The sequence below is a fragment of the Desmodus rotundus genome, chromosome 9 (assembly GCF_022682495.2).
Source record: "Desmodus rotundus isolate HL8 chromosome 9, HLdesRot8A.1, whole genome shotgun sequence".
Classification (NCBI taxonomy): Eukaryota; Metazoa; Chordata; class Mammalia; order Chiroptera; family Phyllostomidae; genus Desmodus; species Desmodus rotundus.
The window spans coordinates 96819226-96845609 of record NC_071395.1 but is presented as its reverse complement, the minus strand read 5'-3'; the positions used below and the strand labels follow the sequence as shown (position 1 = coordinate 96845609).

Sequence of the window (26384 nt, the reverse complement as noted above, 5' to 3'; positions counted from 1 at the left end):
CTCAGGCCCCTGCCCTGATTTAGTCTTTTCTCTCCTGAAGACTACAGAGAAGCTGCAAGCACAGCCCCGGCCTCAAGGAGCACACCTCGTTCACAATAGCACAAGTTAGCAAGTGAGAAGTGCCAAGCGAGGGACCCATGTGCCAGGGAGTGGGCCATCCAAGCAGGCAGAGGTCCTGAAGCACCCATCACTGGGTCATCCCCACCTTGTGGATGCCAGGTTCTGTGTCTGTGGGCAAGGCTGTTTCCTTGTCTGGGGCTGCACTTCCAAATCTGTGAAATGGGGGTGGGGATGAGAATGATGTCAACGACATACTTACAGGGCCGGTGTTGGTGTTAAACGAGAGAAAGCATACAAAGCATTTGGGACAGGAAATGTGTCCCATAAACATTAGCCGTTGTTATTTCTAGCAGAAAGGTCTGGGCATCACCATTCATTCATTCACAAACACATATCACAAACACGGCTGTGCCAGGTGCCAGGCACACACAGAATGAGATAGCACCCCGGCCTGCAAAGCGAGCGAGCACTGCTGAGAGAGGCAGCGATACAGGTCTACTACACGAAGGACAGCGGGGAAGGAGGTGCGTGAGGCTGGTGGGAGTCTTGCGCCCCTGCAGAGGGAATCGGAGAAGGTGGCATGCAAGAGAGTGACAGGATGTGAGAAATGGGGTGAGGGTGCTTCTGCGTGTGCAAAGGCACTGGTGAGGGCCCACGTCACAGCATCCAGTCTGCAAGGCGGTGGGCTCGAGGGCGGGTGGTGGCCACAGCAACAGGACTGGGTTCCAGGCAGGCAGCTCTGCTCAGAGGAAGGCCACCTCCAAGTCCTGAAGTCATCTTTATCTCCAGACTCAGCTGGAGGCAGAGGAATAACTAAATATTTAAGTGGGTTATTTTTTTAATTTTCTTTTCAGTGCCCAGTTATTTGCCTGTTGGCCAGCCCAGAGAGGAGACTGAATTTATGTCTCACCAAAGAGGCACCAGAAAGGGAAGGAGAGACACCGAGACAGACAGAGAAGATTATGCTGAGGTTTTTTGTTTTTTTTTTTCCCTTCTAAGTGTCTCCTCAGTAGAATCCTGCCGTTCTGTCTCCGGGGAGCGGTTTGCCCTCCAGAAAATATGACACTTTATTTCCTGCCCTTGTTTGTTAACACACCCCATTACCATCCATCTCAGTTTCATGTAGCTGCCAGCCGGCATTAACGCCCTCTTTCTTGCCTCCCCGAGGCAGAAAATAGAAAAGGAAGAATTCAGCAGATTTTCCCCCCGTGGCACCCTCGGCGGCACCAAGATAACCAGAGCAGAAACCACAATTGGATTCTTACTCCTTCAGCCCAGGAATGCAACGGACGGGACGTTTTAACCACCTTCTGCATTTTCCTACAAAGAGAGTCGGCTTGTTATTTCTGTTGTCTGGGCTCCCTTCGCTGCCTCGGAGAAAGATACATTAATTAATTTTTTTTTTTTTTTTTAACGTTAGCCAGGAGATGTTGCAAACTGTCAAGAACTGTCAGTGGCGCCTGCCCCAATCAGGTAAGCGCCCTTGGCGCCTGCGGCAGAGACACACTGACCCCTAGTGGTCGCCTGAGCCCCGCCCTCAAAGGGCCAGAGAAAACTGGAGCAATGCTGTGTGGCCCTGGGGGGCGCGGAGGGGGGCTTCGTCTACAACGCCTGCCCCAACACTTGCATGCACGTATGCGCACGCTCACATCCATGTCCACTTTCTTCTCTTTTTTCCAATTCCATAGAGCACAGATTTCCTAAGAACCTTCAGGGTGCTGGCCCTGAACCACAAATAGGGCCTGTTTTTCTGGTCTTGAGAAGTTGTGGAAAAGGCAGACGGGGTCCCAGAAGGGCGCACAGCTGAGAGGGAGGAAGGAAACTGGCATTCATGGAGAGACTCCTTCGCGCCAGGCACTGTGCACACGTTATCCCACTGGAGCCTTAAAATAGCCCCAATGTACCAAGGTTTGGAAACTGAAGCTCTGGCTGTCAAATGGCTTGTGCAGGTTACAAAGCTAATGTCGTTATTGACTTTATTCATTTTAATAAGCACCTATTTACCTAGTGCTTATCTGCCAGGCATTCTTCTAGCACTTTGCCTATATCGAATCCTCATTACAACCCTATGAGGCAAGTACTGCCATTTCACAGATGACGAGCAGAGGCACAGAGAGGTTAAGTAACCAGTGAGTGGTGGATCCAGCATTAAGCCCAGGCAGTCTGGCTTCTGAGTGTTCTTCAGGAATCTTTCCATCCCTGCTTTGCCCCCCAGGGACAAGGTGCTGCAGCGGGAGGAGGAGCAGCTGTTCTAACTGCTCAGGAAGGAAGAAACCTTCTGGGGGAACTGGTTTGGAAGCGCCTTGAAGTCACAGACAGTGCCATCCACCTTCAGAGCCTCACGCCTGGCACACAGTAAGGGCCCCCCGGACGGAACCCTGATGGAAGGTTCAGGGAAGGTGAGAAGGAGGCAGGGAGCCTGAGAGGGCTGCATGAACCACAGCCCTGAGACAGAAAAGTGCAGGTCACTCTCCGCGACCGCCCTGTGAACAGGTAGTCTCAAACTCACCCACACTCCTTTTTGACCAACACAAGATGACCCACTAAACTGTACGAACATCCCCCGGGCCACATTTCTGAGATTAACACATCGAAAATCCGTGCCCCCCCACCCCCCCCATATATTTTGTCTCATGTGAGAGGCAGAGCAGCCCCCATGGTAAGTATAACTGGCCCCACTTTCACCTCCAGAAAACAGAGGGTTTTCCTGGATGGGTAAGTGACTTGTCCCGGGTTTCCCAGCTCCTATGTAGAGACCTGAACATCCAGACTTCCTGACTCCAAAGCTCACGTGCACTCATGCTCTTGCTGCCAAGCAGAACCCCCACACAGGAAAGCCTGGACCCCACCACCACCCCAGCAGCCCTGTCCTTCTTGCAAGCAGTTGCTTGAACTTGCTGGGTCTGTTCCTGTCTTAAGACCTGTGGCCTAGCCATTCCCTCAGCCTGGAATGTTCTTCCTGTCTGTGGATCTTCACGCAGTTGGCTCCTTCCTGTCATTCCGGTGTCAGCTCAAGTGTCACCTCCTCCGAAAAGCGTTCCTTGTCCACCCCACCGAAAATAGCCTTCCAGTCACTCTGCATTGCATCACGGTCATATTTTCTTCCCAGCAGTTATTAATCTGGCGATTTCTTGTTTAGTTACTATTGTTAGGCTCAGCTCCTGTGTAATAAGGGCTATTGATTACATAGCACGCACTTACCATGTGCCAAGCGAGGTTCTGAGACCTTCACACACAGGAAGTCATTTCATCTTCACAACCGTCCTTTATCCTAAGTTCCATTATGGTCCTCATGTGACAGAGGAGGAAACTGAGGCAGGACAGTTTCAGTAACTTGTCCAAGATTCCACCCTCAGTAAGCTCTGCTCTTAGCCACTACAAAAATACATCAGCCCTTAAACAACAAAAAGAACTGAATTTTTTTTTAAGGGTAAAGGATTTATATGGACATTTCTCCAAAGAAGATACACAAATGGCCCATAAGCACAGGAAAAGATGCTCAACATTGCTAGTCACTAGGAAAATGCAATCAAAACCACATTAAGATACCCCTTCACACCCACTAGGATGGCTATAATTTTTTTTTAAACAAGTGTTGGCAAGGACGTGGAGAACCTGGAACCCTTGTAGAATGCTGGTGGTGCAGCCACTGTAGTAAACAGTTTGGTGGCTTCTCAAAAAGTTAAATATAGAATTACCATGTGACCCTGCAATTCTACTCCTACGTATATACCCAAAGGAATTGAAAACTGGGACTCAACACAAAAACGTGTACCCGAATGAATACAATGGCCAACAGGTGGAAAGAACCCAAATGTCCATCAACTGAGAAATGGGTGAACAGAATGCAGTGTATCCATATAGTGGAATATTAGCCACACAAAGAATGAAGTACTGACACATGCTACAAATTGGATGGCTCTTTAAAGCGCATGCTAGCAGTACCCTGGGCGGTGCCCTGGATCTGTCTCTTGCTTCAACAGTGTTCGGACAGAGCAGACCCAGGGATGCCCATTCTTCCAGCCTCCAACCACCCCCAATCTCTTTTCCAGCCACCACCTTCAGACCCACCTCAGACATCCTCAGCCTTCGAGACCAGCCAACACCCTTTTGGGGGTTTTTTTTGTTTTTGTTTTTTACCATAACTCCTTATTGCCAAACAACCATGACCTCCCAAATGCATTGGAATCATTCCACCTAAGGTGGAGGCTGCCGTCCACCACCTGGCCAACGGGCATCTGCGGGCTTCCCACACCTACCTCACTCTGGGCTTCTATTTCAGCTGGGACAACATGGCTCTGGAGGGCGTGGGCCACAGCTTCTGCAATTTGGCCAAGAAGGGAGAGGGAGCCGAGCACCTCTTAAAGATGCAGAACTGGCACCGGGGCCTCATTCTCTTCCAGGATGTGCTGAAGCCACTCCAAGGTGAGTGGGGTGAGACTCGGGACATCATGGAAGCCACCGTGGTCCTGGAGAAGAACCTGAACCAGGCCCTTTGGGATCTGCATGCCCTGGGTTCTACCCACGCAAGGCCTCATCTCAGTGACTTCCTGGAGAACCACTTCCTGGATGAAGAGGTGAAACTCATCAAGAAGATGGGCGACCACCTGACTCACCTCTGCAGGCTGGCCAGGCCCCAGGCTGGGCTGGGCAAGTATCTCTTTGAAAGGCCCACCCCTCGAGCATGACTAGGAGCCTTTGGAGACCTTCTGGCCTTTGAAGGGACCCCCTCTGCATTCCCTAGTGTCTGGCTTTTGCCGGAGCCTCTCCCAAATAACCACTAGGCATCTTTTTAAGCACCCTGGAGCCCTCTCCCATGCATTGGACCAAATGGAAACAAAGCCTTTTGCGGGGGCGGGGGGAGGGGGAACCTCAGTGAAAAAAGCAGGACACAGAAAGCCACATATTGTGTCATTCAACTTACACTAATGTCCCTAACAGACAAACCCACACAGATGGAAAGCAGACTAGTGAACACCAGGGGCTGCAAGGGAGAAATTAGGGGTGTCATTTGGGGGCAATAAAGTGTTCTGGAACTAGACAGTGGGGACAGTTATCCAACAGTCATGCACAGCTTAACAACAATATCCCCATTCTGAGAAATGCATCCTTAGGCAATCTCATCCTTCTGCGAACATCATAGATGGTATAGCCTCCGCCTGGAACTGTACGAGCTGCCCTCTCCTAGGGCTGGCAGTGCCGTAGGCTTGTTTCCACCAGCAGCACCGCAAACACGGGAGGAATGCGTCTCCCAGGACCCTAGGACAGCTACACTGCTGCGATGTCAGTAGCCTATAGGAACTTTTTAGCTCATTAGAATCTCGTGCCCCCACCATTATGCATGCGGTCTGTCATTGATCAAAATACCATTATTAGCACCCGACTGTACTAAATTCCACTAAATTCTATACTTTAAATTTTGAAGTGGTGTATTTTGTGATATAAATTTTATCACCTTTTTTTTTAAAAAAGTCAGCTTTGTCTACCTTGTTCATCCTGGGTCCTTAGGGCCTAGAACAGTATGAGGCACACAGTCGACACTAACAACATGTTTGTGGGAGAAATGAATAAACTGGACCAGACCCCAGGCCGCTCAGCTCTCATTCTTGAGTTTCCCCCACAATGTCAGGTAGCTCCAGGAAGCTGTAGCCCAGTGGGTCTCAGACTCTCAGGCACCTCGGCATCACCCGGAGGGCTCACAAAAACACAGATTGCTGGACCTCAGCCCCAGAGGCTCTCATTCAGAGGTTCCAAGCAGAGCGGGACAACTTGCACGTCCAGCACACTCCCTGCTGGCGCCAGACAACTGCTCTCTGTTATCTGTTAAACCGCCAAAGAAGAGAAGAAGAACCCGAACATGACCTGGAGAGAGGAAAGGCAGGGCCCGCATTTTATTCAATGAGAAAAAGAGAGATTTGAACCCCCTGAAAACTGAACCACACAAAAATTGAGTTATCTGTTGTAATTTATTTGTATTGGAATGGGTCTGGCACATAACTCATGCCCCCGTGAGGTGAGGCTGCAGTGATGTCAGCAAAGACACATCCAGAGTCCTTGGAACACAGTTGAGCAAACCCCTTAATTGAAAGCAGAAGGACTTTCGGTTTAGGACACAGGTGCAGAGCCCAGAGGGGCCCAGAGCAGGAGGACCTCCCTAGGTTCAAATCCCAGCTCCTCCACCTACCAGCTGTGTGAACTTGAACGAACTGCCTGGGGTAGACAGAATAATGCCCCCTCCCAAAAGATACCCACATCCTAATCCCTGGAACCTGTAAATATGTCATCTTACATGGCAGTGGAAATTAAGGTGGCAGGTGGAATTAAAGTTGCTAATCAACTGACTTTCAGACCGTGAGATTGTCCTGGCTCATCTGAATGGGCCCAGTGTAATCACAAAGGTTCACAAATTGGGGAGGAGGCAGCAGAAGAGGCCGTCAGGGTGAGACATGACCTGAGAAGGACTCACCCCGTCATCGCCACTTTGAAGATGGAGGAAGGGGGACACGAGCTGAGAATTCAGGAAGCCCCTAAAAGCTGGAAAAGGCAAGGAAACAGATTCACCCTTGGAACCTCCAGAGAGGAACGCAGCCCTACCGACAGCCTGATTCCAGCCCAGTGCAACCCGTGTTGGATTTCTGACCTCCAGAGTGTAAGATGGGAAATTTGTGTTGTTTTAAGCCACTAACTTTGTTTTTTACGTTTTTATTTATTTATTTTTAGAGAGAGGGGAAAGGAGGGAAAAAGAGAAAGAGAGAGAAAACATCAATGTGTGGTTGCCTCTTGTACGGCCCCCACCAGGGACCTGGCCTGCAACGCTGACTGGGAATCAAACCAGTGACCCTTTGAGTTGCAGGCCGGCACTCAGTTCACTGACCCACACCCGCTGGGGCAAGCCAACTTTCTAATAATTTGTTGTAGCCCAGATAGAAAACTGATACACTGTCTAAAGTCTGTAAACCTCAGTTTCCCCATCTATAAAGTAGGCATGACAACTACAGCTACTACATAGAGTAGGTACAGTGATTAAATTTACTGTATGTAAAAATCCTAGCGCAGAGTCTGGCCCATGGCGCCTGTAAAATAAATATTGGTACCATCATTGTTAAGTTCCATAACTTTCTCCCTTGGGACAGGCCCTCCCCTGTTGCTCAGGAGCTATGAGCATCTCTTCTTACCTTTTTTGAGGACACCAGATTCTCCCTAAGACCCTTCTGCCTGCTTTCCCTTGCCCTCCCATTTCCACTCTCGTTGGTCTCTGGTAGCCCAGTCTGATTCTGGGGGTTGTGAGTGAGCAAGGAGCCCTGGGGACACAGAAGCTGCCACCCACTTTCCTTGGCTAGAAGGCCAGGGTGGGCGCCTGGTAGGGAGTAATGGCTCTGTTTCCAGAGCTGGCCTGGGGCAAACAATCTCTTTACCAAAAAAAAAAAAAAAAAAAAGCCTCTTGTGAAAAATTGCTGGGTGTTTATATTTTCACAGTCACTTATTCCAAGAGCAGTAGCTTTTCTGATTCTGGATTCACGCAGATAAACAATGGGGGGATCTCTACTTCTCTTCTTGGAGGGAAAAGAAAGGAGACACCACAGAAAGCAGGTTGAACACTGATGTTTACTACAGCAGAAAAGAAGAAGGCAAAAAGCAGATAGCCAAAACCCTCCACAGCCCCAGGTGGTGCAGGCCACCTGTCCCCATACTCTGGAAGTCCAGCTCCATCAGCTCAGGTGAGATCTTCACTCTGCCCACCCTTCCAGCCTGGTAGGAAGTCCATGGTGGGGACGGGCAGTCTGTACTTTAAGCTCTTGGCAGGTTAGGACAATGAAGCAGCCCATGCATTCACCACGAATCCCCACGGCAGCCTTCGCCATGGCCACAGTTCACAAGGTCCAAAGACATCCACCTCCGCAGCTGGAAAAGTAAGTGAAAGAAGGAGGCCCATCCTGTCTCGTTGTTACCCAGGCCGATGCTTATTGCAGAGCTTTCTGGAAAAGAGGGAGAAATCATGTTACCACGATGTTGATTTTGTTTAAGAAAAGGGGCAAAGGAGGGAAGGGGTGGAGGAGAAAGAGGAGACAGAGGAGGAGGAGGAGAGGGAGGGAGCAGCCACTGAGCTGTCGCTCCTGAGCACACCCTATGCTGTGCCAGGGCCGCACTGTTTTCCACACATAGACATTGTTTAATTCTCACTCAAGGACATTTTTTTCATTGCCTTTTTTTTTTTTTTAAGAGAGAGAGGAAGGGAGAGAAGGAAACACCTATGCAAGAGAGAGAAGCATCGACTGGTTGCCTCCCACATGCGCCCAGACCAGGAACCAAACCTGCCACCTGGGTATGTGCCCTGACCGGGAAACGAACCTCCAATCTTTTGGTTGTGGGACAACATTCCAACCAACTGAGCCACACTGGCCAGGGCCCATGCATCAACTTTTTAATGCTCAGAACCACCACATTCTATCCTGTCCTGCATTGTCCTCAGGGGTTATAGAGGAAGAATGACATTCACTGGGCTTAACCTCCGAAGGGATTTGCTACTCTCATCTAATAGGATTTGGGGAGGGGGAGGGAAGAAGCCAACAGAGCCGCAGGCATGCAGAGAACACTGAGCAGTCCTGTTCCTGGGGCTGCAAGACCAAACCCAGAGGAAGAGGAAAAGGACCAGGTACATCCCTAGCCTGGAGGACTATGGGAAGGCAGTAGGGAAGTCACTGCTCCTGGTGACAGTGGTGAGGATCAGGATGCTTGTCACTGGTTGAGCCCATGGGTGCCGACCCCACCTGAACAGACCCAAGACTCGACAAGACACATTCACCCAGATTTGTATTCCAGAGTGACCTTTTCTAGACAGCAATTAGGGTCACATCCCTCCCCAACTTGGGATCTCTTAGTGAGTCATTAGGGGCCAGGCACCCCTGTGTGTCCCCCGCCCCTCTCAGCCCTATGGCCACCTATGTCTCCTGCCTTGCTCTTTCATCCCGCCAACCCATATCCAGCTAACTAGCTGCTTCCCCTGCCACCCATTCTGGAAGGCCCCTGGGCCTGTCTCCCCAACACAGAAGGCCTGGGAGAAGGAACGTACCGGAGGCTGGTCCCGAGCCCTACACGGGGTGCACCACGTTCCTGTCACAGTGGGGCTTGCAGTGAGGGTTCAGCCAGTGCTCCAGGAACTGCTCCTCTGCGCGGTGCTCCAGGCGGAGCAGGTGGTGCATGTACTCCTGGCAAAACAAACGCACAGGGAAGAGAGGCTTTTCCACAGTGACAGCCAAGCTGCTGAGGCTGGCATGGCTGTGGTTCTGAGGCAGGGCGCCGCCTGGCCGAGGGAGGAGGAACCACCACGCCCAGGCCTCTAGGTAGAGACCAGTCCACCAGACCCACTCAGTGGGCAAAGTAAAGAAATCTCACAACCCCAAGCACTGAAAGGGGTCTGTGTCCATGAGAACTAGCGTACACCGCTGATGGGTTGTAACGCCGGCCAACCACCTTGGAAAACAGTCGGTTGCCTGAGATCCAGAGATCTCACTCCCCCTTTACAGGGGTGTCAAACTGATTTTCACCGGGGGCCACACCAGCCTCATGGTTGCCTTCAAAGGGTCGAATGTAATTTCAACTCCTTAACTCTTAAGGAGTAGTTACATTTATACAGTCCTAAAATTATTTCGGCCCTTTGAAGGCAACCACGAGGCTGGTGTGGCCCCCGGTGAAAATCAGTTTGACACCCCTGCCCTAGAGCACTGTCCCTCAAACTTTATCTGTCATCAGAATCACAAAAACACAGATTGCTGGGCTCTGCCCCCAGAGTTTCTGATTCAGTGGATCTGGGGCGGGACTTCAGAATTTGCCTTTCTAGCAAGTTCCAAGCCAATGCTGATGGTGCTGTTCAATTTGAGGAACTCAAATCGGAGAAACTCTTAACTCAAGAGATGTGTAGAAGGTTGTACACAGCAGCAATAAATCTGTAGTAGGGCAACACTAGAACCATGCCAAACATCGCTGACAGGAGAAAGGATAAATAAATCACAGTAGTGGAATAAATTATTCCATGCCGTGGAATATTATACAGCTACACGAAACAACATGGGTGAGTCTTAGAAATAGCATGTTGAATAAAAAGGGCAAGTTCAAGAAGACATTTATGGTATGACACCATTTTTATAAAATTCAAAACATGCACAACTAATTAGTTATGGCTGCATGCATGTGGGATAAAATCATCTTTTTTAAAAGGCAAGGGATAACTATTAAGAAAGCTTAAGTTGCTATACTATTAGCAAATAAATAGACTTTAAAGCCTCCCAGAGAAACTTGTTACTAGGGATTGAGGGGCATTTGGTAAAAACAGGCTGGTAGTTCCTCAAAGTGTTAAACATCTAAGTACCAGATGATCCCCCAGCTGTGGACCCAAGAGAAAACCTATGCCCACAGAAAACCTGGAACACATACATTCAGGGCAGCGTTTTTCATCAGAGCCACAAAGTAGAAACCACCCAAGTGTCCATCATGAATAAACGGGTGAATGAAATGTGGCGTGTCCATGAAATGGAATATTATTTGGTCGTAAAAAGGGATGAAGTACTGATCCAGTCTACACCACGGATGGACCTTGAAAACATTGTGCTGAGTGAAGGAAGCCAGCCACAAAGGACCACATGTTGCATGATCCCGTTTCTATGAAATGGGGCCAGTGCTGCAGGTTGACATGTTCACCACAGAAAAAGCAGCTGGTTGTCCATCGCTGACCATCTCTGGGGCCAGCATCTCTCTCTCTCTCTCTCAAAGACCCAAACTGAAACACAGACCATCATCTCTCACCCTCTGTCTTTGAATGTGACATTTTGCATTCCCACTGGGAATGAGTTCCCGTGGCTGCACACTGGTGCCAGGACTTGATGTCGTTGGTGTTTTGGACTTAAAGCATTCCCATAGGTGTGTGGTAGCGTCTCACTGATGTTTTAATTTGCCTTTCCCCAGTGGCTTGTGACGGGCGGCATCTTCTTTACACGCCTACATGCCATCGGCAGATCTTCTTTGGTGAGCTGTCTGTTAAGGTCTTTTACCAGGGTAAGTTTCTAAAATGTTAAAAATGAAAATGGCTTTGTTGGTTTTATTCTTATTATAGCAGTGATACATGTCACGATTTTGAAATTATGTAAACTAAAGAAGTGAAAAATCCCTCTTCCTTTTTTATCTGTATCTTTGTCCCGTTGCCAAGCGAGGTTTAAAAAAACAAATCAAACCATGTTGCTTCCTTGCTTAAAATGCTTGAATGGCGCCTACTGGGCTCAGGAGGAAGTTCTAGTTCCTTCACGTGGTTTGTAGGACTGCCCATAATCCGGCCCCGCCCAACTCCTGAGCCTCTTCTCCCACCAGCAACCCACACGAGCTTTGCACGCCACCCCTCCCTGGAGAGGCCATGCTTGCTCCTCTCTCTGAGCCCGTGCTCTTCTCTCTGCCCGGAACACCTCCCTGCCTTCCCTTTTTCCTGTCTCACTCCTACCTGACCTTTCAGGCCTCCGTTTAGATGTTTCTTCCCCCAGGAAGCCCTCTCAGATTCCCTGTGACCCCAGAGCTCCCTGGACTTCCCCTGCCACAGCCCTGGGGGTCACTCTGTTTTGCAATGACTTCTCTCTGACAGTAGGGACTTAACTGGCCCACATCACATATTTTAGAGTGGGGAGGTTCACTATTAGCATACAAACTTGATGTGTTCTCCCCAAAAAGAGAGTAGATGGAGACAGGAATGATCTTTAACTTAGAGAATGGATCTCACCGACGTGCCATTGAAAGAAGCCCAGGTGTGTGATTATGGGAGGCAAACCATTGTGCAGTGTGTATGAAGCAGATCTGTACAGATCTTCAATCAGAGAAGTGGTGTTCCAGCTTGGGAAGGAAGTCATACTTGCTACTATTTGTACAAGATTGCATTACATTGGTGTGTACAGATATTACAAAAATCCTAAATCATTAAAACCTGTCTGTGGTATGGCTAAAGCTTTAATAAAGACTACAATTTAGAACTTTAAATTTTTTAATTTCTAGAAAATCCTCTAGGAAGTCTGAATTCTATATTAAGTATAGCTATTTTTTAATGACTGTGCAAAAGATTGAATTAGGAGGTGTCCAATTTTTCTGAATTTTTTTTCTTTTCCCCCAGGACCCATGCACTTTGAATTTGTTTTGATTTTCATTGTTGTTGTTTTTTAAACTCATCGAAAAGCACCCTGAGTCCTGGGCAGGCCGTCTCTGGGGCAGCCACAGTGGGAGCGGGTGGTGAGAAGCCTCCTCAGGGGGCCTGGCAGTGGTGCCCGGGGGCATGCAGGACTCCGTGGTGAGTCTTGGACTGAATCCTGCCCTGTCCTGCCTCTTCTGGGGAGTGTTTGGCCAGAAGAATAGTAATTGGGAGGAACAGGAAGGCTATGTGGAGCCTTACAAATAAGAAACGAAGGCTTCCCAGCTGTAGCCTTACGTATTCCACTGTTCCTTGTAAGCAGTGTGCTGAAGGAACTATGTTGCTGGGTGGTGTGGTAGAAAGACGAAGGGGTCTGGGTCAGAGTGCTTCAAAGCCAGGCCCTGCCAGTATTGCTCTGCTCCAGCCTCAGTTTGTCCATCTGCAAAATGGGGGTGACCCTAACACTTATCTCATTGGGTTGCCAGGATTCAATGAAATGATACAAATAAAGTTCTGTGCCAGGCCCTGGCCAGGTAGCTCAGGTGGCTGGAGTGTTGTCCCGATGCTCCAAGGTCATAAGTTCGATCCCCAGTCAGGGTACATATAAGAATCAACCAACGAATGCATAAGTGAGTGCAACAACTCAATCTCTCTCTCTCTCTCTCTCTCTCTCTCTCTCTCTCTCAAATCAATAAATAAATAAGTAAAATTTAGAAAGACCTGAGCATGTCTTGAGGTTGTGCATTGCACATCTCTCCCATGAACTAGTCCACAGGAAATTTTCAATAAATGCCTATTGAACACAAGGCTAAGCCAAGGGCCTCAACGTGTGGTCTGCCCTCCCCTTGGGGGTCCACGAGGTCAAAACCCGTTTCAGAAGAACACTAAAACACCAGTTGCCTTCCGACCGTGTGCACTGACGGATGAAACCCTCGCCCCAGCAGAAGCCAAGTCAGTGGCGCCGACCATCCCAGCAGTCACTGTACCCTTCACCAGTACACGCTCACAGGTTGAAGTGGAGAAATAAATATAAAATGTTCTTCAAATGTCAGTTTCACTGGCGGACGCCCCAGTGACCCAAGTCAAAACGCCACAGCAGGAAGCGCGCTGGCTGCATGACCAAGTACCGTGGTCTTCCTGAGGACAAGCACTTGGGTGACAGTCGGTGTGAAGGATGGAACTAGCGGTGTTATGCACCTGTTTGGCAGACATCCTCTCAAAAATGAAGACAGTGAGGTTGTCACTTCCAGGAAAACAACAGACTGGACTTGACACACAATGATAAAAATTCAAGCTTCCGAGGGCAAATTCAGATTTTAGAAAAGTTATATTTACTCCCAGAAGCCTAATGGCTTTTCGATACTTAACGCCCTTCCTGCTGAGGTTGGTGGGGATGTCCCCACTGATGTACCACACTTACACACCTTTTACAAGGATGTGCTTGTGTGCATTCTTGCTCCTTCAGTCCCCGTCCCACTCAGCCAACATCCACCGTCTTTCTGATGATAGTGACCGAGGTGTGTCTGGTGCTTGGCACATAATAGCACCTCACTAAAACTCACTGGCAAAATACCCAAATGAGTGAGTCAATAAATGAATTGACTGTCCTTTCTCCACAATCTTACCAAATCCTCCTTGGAAGGTTCCCCGCCATCTGTGTGGATCTGCCCATTATAATGGCCCAGTCCAAATGCTCATTATGTATTTCACACTCCTCAGTAGCAGCTGAAATCACAACCAAAACGCATGCACACAGAGAGAGAAAGAAACGAGCACTGGTTTCCATGACACTTCACTATTTATTTAAAATGTTAGGAAAATAAATATGCCACAAAGGCCTACAAGCAATCATTAGTCAAAGATGAAAAGCCAAACTGCAAATCTGCTGAAAACCACAAACTCAACAATTGTGTTGGCCGAGTTAGAAATGAGCCGGCGTTAATAATAATCTCAAATGTTCCTGGATCGAGAGAGAAGAGCTGGATGGAAAATAAAGTTTAATTTTCTTAGATTCCTTTCTTCAAGGGGGAAAAAAAACGGAAAACAGAACAAAAACCAATATCTGTGTTCCATGTTCAATGCCGAGGGTAATGATGGAGGTAAATAACTTCTCACTAATTAGCGCAGAAATGGGAAGTGCTCCCTTCTTCTGACCTTGGAGTGGTGTGATAATAAAATTAAATACCCCCCAGAACCTGATCTAAGCTGAGAATCGTAAACTGGACAGTTAATCTATCAAAGAGGGAACTTCTGGTAAGAAGGCAGAATCCTTCCAGGGACATTTTGCATGGAATGAAAGGTCCATCAACATTTGGATGAATTACTTTGCTCATTAGTGAAACCGAGGTAATCACACAGGCAGAAGGGTGGCTCTGAAGCGAACTGCCCTGGGGCACTTGAAGGCTTAGCTAAAAGAAGGCAGAGCAGAGACGGGCACAATTTACATCTCTGCCACTCCAAACTGGCCTTTGAGAGCATGGGGAACGTCAGGGTAATGGAATTACTACATCCATTTGTCAAGGGGCTAAACATGAAAGCATATTTTATGAAGACTACTTACAATAAAGCTAATATGATTTATGCTTTCCCAACGAGAACATTCCTTAAAGAAAGGCAGGCCAAAGTGGAAAGCATGTTCCCGGGACACACAAGCGCTTACGAAAGACATAATTTTAGCTGGGATGTCATCTTTTTGAAGAATTTCCAGGCTTCACCCCAACGGCTGGCAAATAATTTCTTCCCTAAAATTTGAGATGATTAAGAGAAATTTAATGAATTTAAGGGAGGCTGTAGGAAAGATTTCTATGAAACAGTCCTCAGGTTCTGCGGCAGAGCTGTGTCTTATAAGATGTCTCCCCAGGAGAGAAGCAAAGAAAAGAATGGAAGTGAGTAAAATGAGTATTTCGTAAATGTCAAATAGTGTGCTTGGTGCTGGGGACCCAGAAGTGAGAGAAATAGTCCATCTGCTCAAGCAGTTTAGAGCAGTCTAGTAGGGGGAAGGAGTTACTGGGTTTTGGGTTTTTTTAAGTCAAAACCAGCAAACGTGTGCTGTGGGCGCAATGCAGAGGGATGCTCTGTCTAACTCACGGCGGGAGGGCAGGGGCGTCGAGAGCAGAAGAGATGGGCACAAGGTCAGGAGCTGTAGGAGAAGAACTCCAAACACACCCCCGTTCCGGACAACCTGCTTCTTCTCGTAGGTTTCTAATGCCAGTGCACAGCCCCAAGGTGCCCATACAGACACCTAACGTCATTCTTGGTCCCTGTCCCTTCCTCACGAACCCCGGTCATCCCGCCCCAGAAGCGGCCGACTGGTATCCAGTTTTAGGCACCACAATCATGCTCCCATCATAAAAACTCTACTCAAACAGTCTCTTGGAGTGCAAGAGAAAAAATTGATTTTTTTAAACCTTTTAGAAAACAATCGGATGATAAATACCAAAAGGTTTTAAACTATTCATATCCTTGGAGCCAGTAATTTGTTTTGGGGGACTATATCCTTAGCGTAGAATTAAAAATATGAAAAGTGCTTTAGAACAAAAATGTCCAGAGTGTTGTTTATAATAGAAAAGTAGTGGAAATGATCCAACTATCTAACAAAAGAGGGTAATTCAGCATCATTATGGTATAAAGAGTTTATAATAATGGGAGAAAGTATGTTTGTTATAATACCAAGAGCAACACTAGGATACAAAATGGCAGCATATGATCATATTTTTTTAAAATATACGCAAGAAGACTGCACAAAAATACATCAAAAATGGCAAGGCTGTCTTTAAAAAGAGGGAATAAAATTACACCAGATTTTTTTTCTTCTTGTGACTCTTTCTTGGTTTCCAATTTTTCTGTAATACATACTGTTATTTAAAATTCAAACATTGATTATAAAGTCCCCTAAATCACCGCCTGCAATCCTAGTCTCCTCAATGTGATGATACAGTTAACATTCAACTGATTATACTTCTAGACCTACTTCTAGACATGCACATCCAAATAGATGGACCTATTAAATATATAGTATTGCTCTGTGTGTTTTAGGAGGCTAGGGTCAGCCAGGGGAAAGAAAGAAGGTAACACTGAGAATGAAAAGGAGGGCAGCAGGCAATGGAGAAAGGTATTGCAAGCAAAGGGAATGAATCATTTGTGAAAAGATGCTGAGACCAGAGAGAGGATGGCCTAGTTGAAAAGCAGTGAGCAGTTCTGGGTAGCTGGAGCATAAGTAGCCTCAGAGGAACAGTAGGAAACAGACTGACTGGTAGCTCGAGGCTGATTAGTCTCCCGGGCCGATACTTGGCCTTCATCCTATAAGCAGTGAAGAGCCACAGAGGTTTTCATGTTGTTATATTTTTAAAATAATCTATTATGCTGCTGCTTTAAAAAAACAAGATGAATGAGAGCCCTAGCCAGAGTGGTTCAGTTGGCTGGAGCATCATCCTGTAATCAAGAGGTCGCCAGTTTGATTCCTGATCAGGGCACATGCTCAGGTTATGGGATCGATCCCCGGTTGAGGTGCATGTAGGAGACAGCTGATCAGTGTAGGTTTTTTTTTTTTTCTCTCTCTCTCCCTCCCCCTCTCTCTCTAATGAAAATAAACTTTTGAATGATTAAAAAAAAGGACAGCTGACATCATTACTAAATAGCAGGCACTGTGCTCAGCACTTCACATGTATTCCTTTGAGGTGGGCTTTATTATCATATCCCACTTTATAGATGAGAAAACTGAGACGTGGAGAGTTTAACCAACTTGGCCAAGATGCGATAGCCAGGAAATGGAGAGCTGAGACTCAGACCCAACAATCTGCTGCCTTGATCTTAACCACTCTCCTATGTGGTTTTTGTGACAATCATACATACGTTTATTCAAAATAAAAAGGGAGCCCTGACCGGTGTGGCTCCGTTGGGTGGGTGTTACCCCACAAAGTGAAAGGTCACTGGTTCGATTCCCAGTCAGGGCATATGCCTGCCTGGCAGCTTCGGTACCGGTTGGGCACATATGAGAGCTAGCTGATCGCCATCTCTCTCACATCGACATTTCTCTCCCTCCCTTCCTCCCTCCATTCCCTTCTCTCTAAAACTAAATAAATAAAAATGGAGTGTACTGGGTTGAACAGTGTCCTCTTAAAATTCTACCTAGACCCTGTGAACGTGACCTTACATTTAAACAGGGCCCTGCAGATGTGATCAAGCTAAGATGAGGTCACACTGGATCTAGATGGTCCCTAAAGCCAACACCTGCGATCCTTACAAGGAAACACGGACACAGGGACGCACAGGGAAGAAGGCCACGTAAAGACAGCTGCAGAGATTGGAGGGATGCAGCTCCAAGCCAAGAGATGGTAACGATTTCCAACACCCGCTAGCAGCTGAGAGAGAAGCGTGGAACAGACCCTCCCTCAGAGGCCCCAGAAGGAACCGATCTTGCCAACTCTTTGATTTCAAACCTCTAGCCTCCCAAACTGTGCGAGAATAAATTTCTGTGGTTCCAAGCACACTAGCTTGTGGCATTTTGCGACGGCAGCCCTAGGAGACAAACACACCAAGTAGCAGCACAATGTATGAAGATCCAGGTATAAATTCACCCAAATCTCATCATTGAGAAAATATGGGCCACGTGTCTCCATACACACAGAAAGAGGAGAGGATAAGGTGAGTTTTCTTTCATCACTGTATTTCTTTCCATTTTGAAAGTTTTGCAGGCAATGTTTGATAATGCCAAGTACTGGCAAGCACGTGGGGGCCTGCACATTCTCATACCTGCTGCTGGGGGCAGCGGGTCCGGCACATTGGCAGTCTGGCAATTTGGTAATTGAGCAGTACCCTCTGAATCAGCGATGCCTTTCTCATCATCAAACCCAGTGAATTCCACACGGGTGCAAGGACCGTGTATTATCCTCAGTGGAAATAACCGAAATGGCCACTGTTCCAGGAAGAACTGAATAATCTAAGTTGTAATAGGTCTTAGTCTGTTGGTGCTGCTATAACAAAATGCCACAGACTGGGAGGCTTGGAAACAACAGACATTTATTTCTCCCAGTTGTGGAGGCTGGAAGTCTGGGAGCCGGACGCCAGCGTGGGCAGGCGAGGGCTCGCTTTCGGGTCACAGAGTCTTGTGCGTCTGCACGTGGTGGAAGGGGAGGCGCCCTGTGGAGCCGCTTTTATAGGAGCACCAATCCCATTCACCGGGAGCTCTGCCCTCACAATCTCTGCAGCTCCCAAAGGTCCCACCCGCTGAAACCATCACCTTCCGAGTTAGGGTTTCAACATACGAATTGCAGGGGGTGAGGGGACGCAAATATGCCAGTCATGCCATAATACACGTGCCCTGTGCTCCAGTTAAAAATGAGCTGGAATGAAACAGACCGGTGCATGAAGAAAAGCAAGCTGCAGTGGGGACGGAGAGCAGACACACCTCCAGGGCCTTGTAGGCCGCTGTGGGACTATGGATTTCATTCGGAGTGAGAGGGGAACTCATTGGAAGGTTTTGCAAAGGGGAGGAGGCCTCTAGTATACACGGTCAAGAACAGACTCCATCTGCTCTGTTGGAAAAAGACGCTGAGGATCCAGAGAGGAAACAGGAGACGGGGTGAGACAGGACTGCTGGGTCCCCTCTAGGGATTCTGGTGGAGGGTGAGAGGCAGTCCGAGCCTGGATTTGGGGTCCGCGCAACCAGAAGGAGGTGGCCCACCTCGAGTCATGTGGCAGGCAAGCGGGGCAGCTGTTGTGAGGGCACGATCAGGGATTCCACTAGGGGCTGTCAGGCCCGCACTGCCGGTGAACGCCCCAGAGCAAGCTGTCGAGCGGGCAGTTGCAACAAGGGTCTGGAGCTCACAGGAGAGGTCATGCTGGAGACGGGAGTGTGCGACCATCAGCACAGAGGCAACACAGAAATTCTCAGGGCTAGACGAGGCGAGGCGGAGGACAGAGCTCTGGGACCCTAGATGTTTAAGGGACTGTCAGGGGCTAAGAATCTAGCAAAAGAGACAGAGCAGCAGAAACCACAAAGCAGGAGGAGAAGCAGGGGGTAGGCGCGAGGTGTTCTGGGAGAGTGCCCACAGGAAGGGAGAGAGACATCAATCGCGTCAAAACAAAGCAGCCCAGGGCTGGCCGCTGGTCCCCAGGAGCCGCACACAGCACGGAGGCCAAGAGGTGCCCCTGCGGTTGTCTAGGTCAGCACTCCTTAACCTCCGACCTGCACCCAGGGCACAGGGGTCTTGTAGCGGGGCGGCGGCGCCTTCGGGAGCTGTGGGGAGGAGCCTGAGGCTCCGCGAGCCTGGAGGCTGGTCTGGGACCACATTTTCAGTCACAGGGGTTAGACCCAAACCCCAAAAATCAACATGCGCACAGTCATGAGTGAGGACATGTCCAGGGGAAGCTCAGAATATGTGTTCCACCTTCTTCCCTCTAAACACAAGCCCAGCCCTTCTTTCCACACAGCCCTGTCTGCATCAGTTTTTCCCCAGGGGATTTTCCCCTGCATTAGGCTCCTGAGGCTTCCTTATACCCAGAGCGCTCCACAGTGTCTTCAGGAACCGAAGTAGTGGTCTTGAAGTAGAAACTAAAGTCACCCGACCTGAAACCTAGACGTCCCAGATGGGATGTCCCAGATGGGATGTCCCAACGGAATCCCCATCTGCTGGGAGTGCCCATCCCATTCCTGTGCCGCCTAGAGCCCTAGTCCCCCACATCTCTGAAGGTTTGGGGCTATGTTTGTCCTGAATTGTCTCATAGCCCATCTCTCCACCACCGCAGCTTCCAGATTCAAGCGACAAGGTTGCTGTGTCTAGCAGATTTTTTCTAAGGTTTGGAGGTCGCAGAGGATAGTAACAGTGCAAGGCAGGAAACAACTTCAAACTCAACGTCAGGTGGTGCCATAAAATAACTGTATCATCTACTCCTACCACAGGGAATGTCTCTGAGCCCCTATGCTGCCACCTGCCTCTCCCTCCCTCCCTCCCTCCCTCCCTCCCCCCTTCCCTCCCCCCCTCCCTCCCTCTCTCTCTCTCTCTCTCTCTCTCTCCCCTCATCATATCCCCACCACTGCATCTTTCATCCTCTTCCTCCCCAACTGCTTTCATTCCTCCAAAACCCTTCCCACTTTCTTCCCCAGAGTATGGCTCCCTCTTGGTCTCTCTCCCCACCCCTGCTGGGGCCTCACCTTCCACCCGCAAGGTGCCAACAAGGGGCTCACACTCCTCTGGGTGCAAGCCAGCCCTTCCCAAGCACAGGGCACGTCGGCAGTCTTTCCGATAGCATTCTGTCCCTCCCACCACACAATCAGAAAAGAACACTTGTTGCAGGAAATCGGCAAAATACATCCAATTCCCTAGCCCCGGACCTGCTGCCAAAAAGCCTGTAATTCCACAGAAGCCGACATCTGCTAATATTTAAGCCAAGTGTCAAAATGAGAAACGTTGCTTAATAGATACACTTGGGGAGAAAACACGGCAAATCTTCGCACTTGTTTCCTTTTTGATTCCTAATACCCCCCCCACAAAGCTTCATTTGTTCCCCCTCCTCCATGGCCCTCCCTCTCAAAAAGGGTTTGTTTTGCAGTCCTTCCGAGGGAAAAGGCGAAATGAAATAGCCTGACTTAGTCATCTCTCGGCAATTTCAAGTTGGTGGTGAGAGCGCAAGTCTCTGGGCTCCGCTCCCAAGGGCACCCGCGGTCCCCCAAGATCACTCCCTCTGCTTGTTTGCCCCAGCCCACCTGTCTGTCTCCTGGGTACCATGGCAGGGAGGTGCGATAGCGTGTCCAAAAATGGCGCTTTCCATTTACTGTGAAGGCCAGCGTTTCAGAAGCCGTGTCCCATAAACCAGCTCTAATCACATCACTCCCCGCTTACAGCCCCTTGACAGCTCCCACGGAGCACAGAACGGAAGTCACCTCTGCTCTGACGGCCGGGCCTTCCAACCTGCTCTCTGAGGGCCTTCTGTGGCCATTGGATACAGCCCAGACACTCAAGTCAAGGTCAAAAATGGAGCACAGGGAGCTCAGGGGCTGGCAGGTAGAAGTGCTTCATGGGCTCACGTCCGACAGCACAGGGACCGAGGAGTCAGGGGTCTGAGGCCCCTTGATTCATGGAAATGGGGCCCCCCTGCCTCTACCAGTTAGAGCCCCCAGGGACCCTGGAGCCGGGCATCCTGTCCACACCCATGCCCACCCCCCTACCTCTTCCCCCATGCTTGACCCCACACTCCCTTCGTTCCCCCTAAACCTCCCCGAATTCCTTCACAGCTCCTTCAGGTTCCTCTTCCTCTGCACACCTCTGTGCGTGGGTGTCCCCAGAATTTAATCCAGAGCCTCTTCTCTTGTCACTGCTTCCCAAGCCATCTGGGTCAAGTCCCAGTCCACACTCCCCCACCCCGCTTGAAAAACCCTTCAATTGTCCTCCACTGAACACAAGACAAAGTCCAGCAGACTCCAAGCCCTCTTGACCTTGCCCCTGCCCATCTCCCAGTGCCCTTCCTCCCTGTGCTTAGACATTCTGAGCCACCTGATTTCTTCTACCAAAGGAAACAAAGCCACATCCCCCCTTATCAGCCAGAAGGCCTTGGTTCGTTTCTAAACCACGTTGTACAACAGTCATTTGCCGAGTTCTCCGTTTCTGCCGCCGACCTCTGGGCAGAAACCCAGGCAACTATCTGGGCAGCCTCTGCACCTCGCCGGGACCCTGGTACTTAATACTCGACGGAGTGGTTGCTGTTTGCTGAGTCTGTTCTAAGTGCCTTACTGTGAATTACTTTACATTAACCTCCTAAAGTAGTTGTTTTACATCGTTATTTCTCATATTATTATATTATTACAATAATGTAAGCAGTAATATTTGCTGTTACCCCTGTTTTATAGATGAGGGTCCTGAGATGCAGAAATGTGAGGAAACATCCCCAAGGTTACACAGTTACAAAGTTGGGGGGGTGGGATTCGAACCCATACAGTCCGCATTCTTCATCACTGTGTGATACACCATCTTAATAAAAAGCCTTTTAAGTGAGCTAATCAATACTTTGATTCATGAATGAAGAATCGTTACATTCACGATTCTTCAGGGCATGAATGTAAATGCTGTTACAGACCCCTCTAGACCGACGCATAAGAAGAGGGTGAGCCTGGAGCCCAGCTGAAGGGGCCACAGGGTGAGAAGCCAGCCGGGGCACAGACGCGGCTTCCCAGACATGCTCACTTCACCTGGGTCACCGAGACTCACCGTCCCCTGGGCGGGACACAAATAACAGATGACATGAAGGGAAGAGGAGCCAGACCAGAACTGGCCTGGAGCCATCGTGGCAGGTTCTAGTAACACCAGGAATCACAAGATGGAGACCGGGGAGGGCCTGGGGACACCACAAACCCAAAGGGCAGAGCTGCGGCCAGAGACCAAAATCAGAGGCACAGGGCAAGGACAGAGCCCACAGGCTGCTGGAGCAGAGATTCTGCCTGCCCAGAAAGGGTGTCATCGAGCAAGGACGCTGATCCAGCGCCCAAGGGGAAGATGGGGAAGGTGGGCTTGGCACCAGCTACTGGGCATGGCTCCCTAGCACCCCGTTCAGGGGTGACACCCAGCAGCCGACTCAGAATCCTGGGGCCACGCCGTGCATCCCACTGTCTGCATTCTAAACACTGAGTGAGCAGTAGGTGAAGGAACCTGCCCTTCCGGGGGAGTTGAGGTATCAGTGAGAGGTGGGGGTCACCTTACACCTGAGTCTCTAACAGAATCTCGGTCTGGCAGCCCTGCCGGGTTGGGACCAGCACGCAGTCTGGTTTCCTCCAGAAGGAATGTTGAGTGATCGCACTTTCCCTTTAAAAAGCCCGAGCCCAGCACTCACCCGCATGGGCTCGTCTGGGAACCCCGGTTTGCTTGGCCTGTCCTGGCGCCTGGACCGCAGGAGCTGTTTGGCCTCCTTTTCCGTCACGATCGGGGAGGCCCCTGAAAAAGTCAGGACAGGGCCTTAGGGACGCTCGGGGCACATGAGTTCACAGTGCAAGGCAAATGATTAGCAAGTTCAATTTCAGACAAAACACAAAAGTCCTTTCACGGGGACCTGTCCCAGGGGACGTGGCATTCCAGGCAGCTTGGAGAGGAATTCTAAATTGTTCCTAATCTGGTTACCTCAGGACCAGTCTGCACAGCTTAAACTATTTACCTATGGCAATGGCCCTTCCTTTCAAAGTGGGTGTTAATTCACTGGTTTTTAAATCATATTTTCTTTAGTTCTCTGGTCCGTGTGTTTCCCACCGCTTAGGTTTGCTCTGTGGGATTTTTTTAAAGCCCCAGCACGCTAGATCAAGTTAAAGTCGTTAACTGGAAGACACTCCATGACAACAAGATTATGTTAAACTTGATCATCACGCAGGTCCCTTAAAAGAGATATGATGATGATAATATCATATTGAGTTTTGATAATCACACACAAACTCTAAAAGATATCATCAAATATGTCTACCAAATGTTGGTAATTTCATATGAACTCTAAAAACAGGCATAGTTGAAGATTTATCCGCATTTTTGAGAGTCGGTGTTCATACACATTGAAATATTTAAAAAAAGACTTTTTCCCTAATGATAGCAATTCTAGGAGCCTGCTCTAAGAAAAAAAATTATTGAGTTATTATACATTATACATTTATATACACTTCTACAAATAACATACATCTTATTTGAAATGAAAAAAAAAAAAACACCTTAAAAGCATAAAATACTTATTTCAGTTAATCACGTGAGCACAGAAATAGGCCGCCTTTCTGGAGTCCCTGCTCACCTGAGAAGAAGGCCAGCAAGGTGAGAGAGAGCGCAAGCACGAGGAGCGTCTTCATCCTGCCTCGGTTCCCCTCTCCGCCCGCTGCAGAATAGAATGGGTCGCCCCCGCGGGGAGCCAGCCTACTCGGAGGAAGTGGAGTCCAGCCCAAGGCTTGTTTGTGCTCAACAGCACTTACTGTGTGACGCTAAGGACATCTGACACTGAGTTTTTAATATGACCACGAAAATATTTTCCTCTGAATGCCTGTAAACGTTCGTCCTGGGGCAGGAAGTTACCCCTCTGTTACGACTTTTGGAGCTCGAATATGAGAAAGCGACAGGCGAAATCCATGTCACTTGAACAGATAGATACATGTCGTCATCCAGAAGTTCGAGTTTTCATCGGCAGCTTCAGCGTAGCGCCCACTGTTTCACTGGGAATCAGTGATCTCTTACGTCTGCCTATTTCATGACATTTTCCCAAAGCTCTTTCACCAATCTAATTTGACTTTCTCAATAAATTCAGACACAGGCAGGGAAATTAGCAAGGGGCATAAAGAGGGTGAAAAAAATATTTTTAGCTGACGTTGAAGCCAGGAAAGAGGTGAGACCAGAGTTCCTATCCTGGCCTCACCGCTTGCTAGCGACATAACCTTCAGTAAGTCACTTACTTTTTCTGAACTTCAGTTTCCTGTAAAAAAAGAGGTAACAGCACCTATCGTGTGGGGTGTGATGCGAATGAGCGATGAGGTATGAACCACTTGGCAGCTAGTACTGCCCACCCTTCTCCATCTCCACTTCACAGATAAGGAGGTGAGATTCCGGCAGGTGAAACCATGTCCAAGGTCACACATTACGGGTGCGGAAGTAGAGCCAAGTTCTCTGTCTCTAAAGCCTAGTGCCCCTCCTGTGAAGCCCCAAAGGGCCTGGTGCAATGTGCTGTCGGTAGACTCTACACAGCCTTACTCCACACTTGTTATTGTTACAAAGGATAAAATCCCGGTAAGCCGAAGTCCTTTTACACTTAAATCGCCTACCAATGTCACACGAAGAGATTGTTAAAAAACATGCCTAGAAGGTAGGTGGCCTTTTCTTCGGGGTAAAATTCTCAATTCAGAGACATGATCTGATGTTTCCGGGGTTCCTTCGCAAGCTCAAAAGGAAACAATCCTCTGCCTGAAGTTGTCTGAGTTCACGCTAATGCAGTGTAACTGATACGAAACCTAAATGTTCTGCCCACTCTGTTGGTACAAAGATAGTCGGAAGGTCTTGCAAGCAAGAAAAAAAAAAAACCATGCATTGTTAGCAAAGTTGCCTCATGTATTAATTTGCCCAAAATCAGATGTTTGGTTTTATGTTTTCTGTCGCTAGTAACATCCTTCTGTGGTTATAAAGTTTTCAGTAACTGGGGTTTTAGGGGCACTATTTTAGAAACATATATTTGTCACAGTAAACATCCTGGGTTTTTTAGATGCATTGTCAATGTGTTCATTTCTTTTGCTCTTTGTGACTGGATCAAACACTGACTGTATCGTTTTATTATATCAAATAAACATCTTCCATGGGCCAGAAAAAAACCTGGACCTAGCTACGAATTTCCAGTGTCCAATGGAATTTTAGTCTAAAGTATTTTTTAATTCAGTAACTTTTGTCTACTTCGATGCTTCCAACAAAAACATAATGTGAGCTGTAGATGCAAGCCACATGTATAGTTTGCATTTTTCTAGTAGCCACTTTTTTAAAAATTAAATATCAGGTGAAACTTTCTCTATTATATTTTATTTCACATGAAATGTCCAAATATTATCATTTCACCATGTTATTAAGATAAACAAATTATTAATGAGATATTTTACAATCTTTTTTTTGTACCAAGTCTTCAAAGTCTGGTGTGTATTTTACACTTACATTTCAAGGGCTCAATAGCCACCCGTGGCTTGTTGAGTCCACACCGACCAGCATGGGTCTAGATCCTTCCATCTCTACCGCCACCGCCCCAGGCTAGGCTACTGTCACCTAGGCTCCCGAATGGTCTCCCAGCCTCCCTCCCTGTTCACTTCAGTCCATTCTCCATGCAACAGCGATGATGATCTTCTACAACAGAAATATGACATATAAACTGGACCGCGTCACTGCTCTGCGTAAGAACCCTCCTTCACTTTGTCTCCTGTATGAATGTCTACTCGCTGTGCTGTACACCTGAAACAAATACCAAAACAGTGTGAGATGCAAATTATAAGTGAAAAATAAAATAAAATTTTTAAAAGGAAAGGAAAAATAAATCTGACATGTTTTAAAAATAATGAAATAAGATAAAAGTCAAGAATGGTCTATTTTTGGAGTTTCCCATTTAGTATTTTCGGACCATTACTGACCACGGGGAACAAACTGCGGAAAGCCGAGCTGCCAGGAAGGGGACAATACTGTACTAATTT

At 48.3% G+C, this 26384-nt stretch overlaps 1 protein-coding gene and 1 pseudogene across 1 annotated transcript; one reads left to right on the top strand and one right to left on the bottom strand.

The window, feature by feature from the left end:
* Positions 1-4225: 4225 nt before the first annotated feature.
* Positions 4226-4748, top strand: LOC112316493 (ferritin light chain pseudogene; annotated as a pseudogene).
* A 2910-nt stretch (positions 4749-7658) lies between these two features.
* On the bottom strand, positions 7659-25504 carry C9H17orf67 (chromosome 9 C17orf67 homolog). Its single transcript, XM_024572917.3, has 4 exons — positions 23972-25504; positions 23039-23139; positions 9131-9266; positions 7659-8036 (listed from the first exon to the last, which is right to left on the bottom strand). Exons 1-3 carry the CDS (start codon positions 24024-24026, stop codon positions 9150-9152), a joined length of 273 nt encoding a protein of 90 aa, XP_024428685.2. The 5' UTR covers positions 24027-25504; the 3' UTR covers positions 7659-8036; positions 9131-9149.
* Positions 25505-26384: the final 880 nt, after the last annotated feature.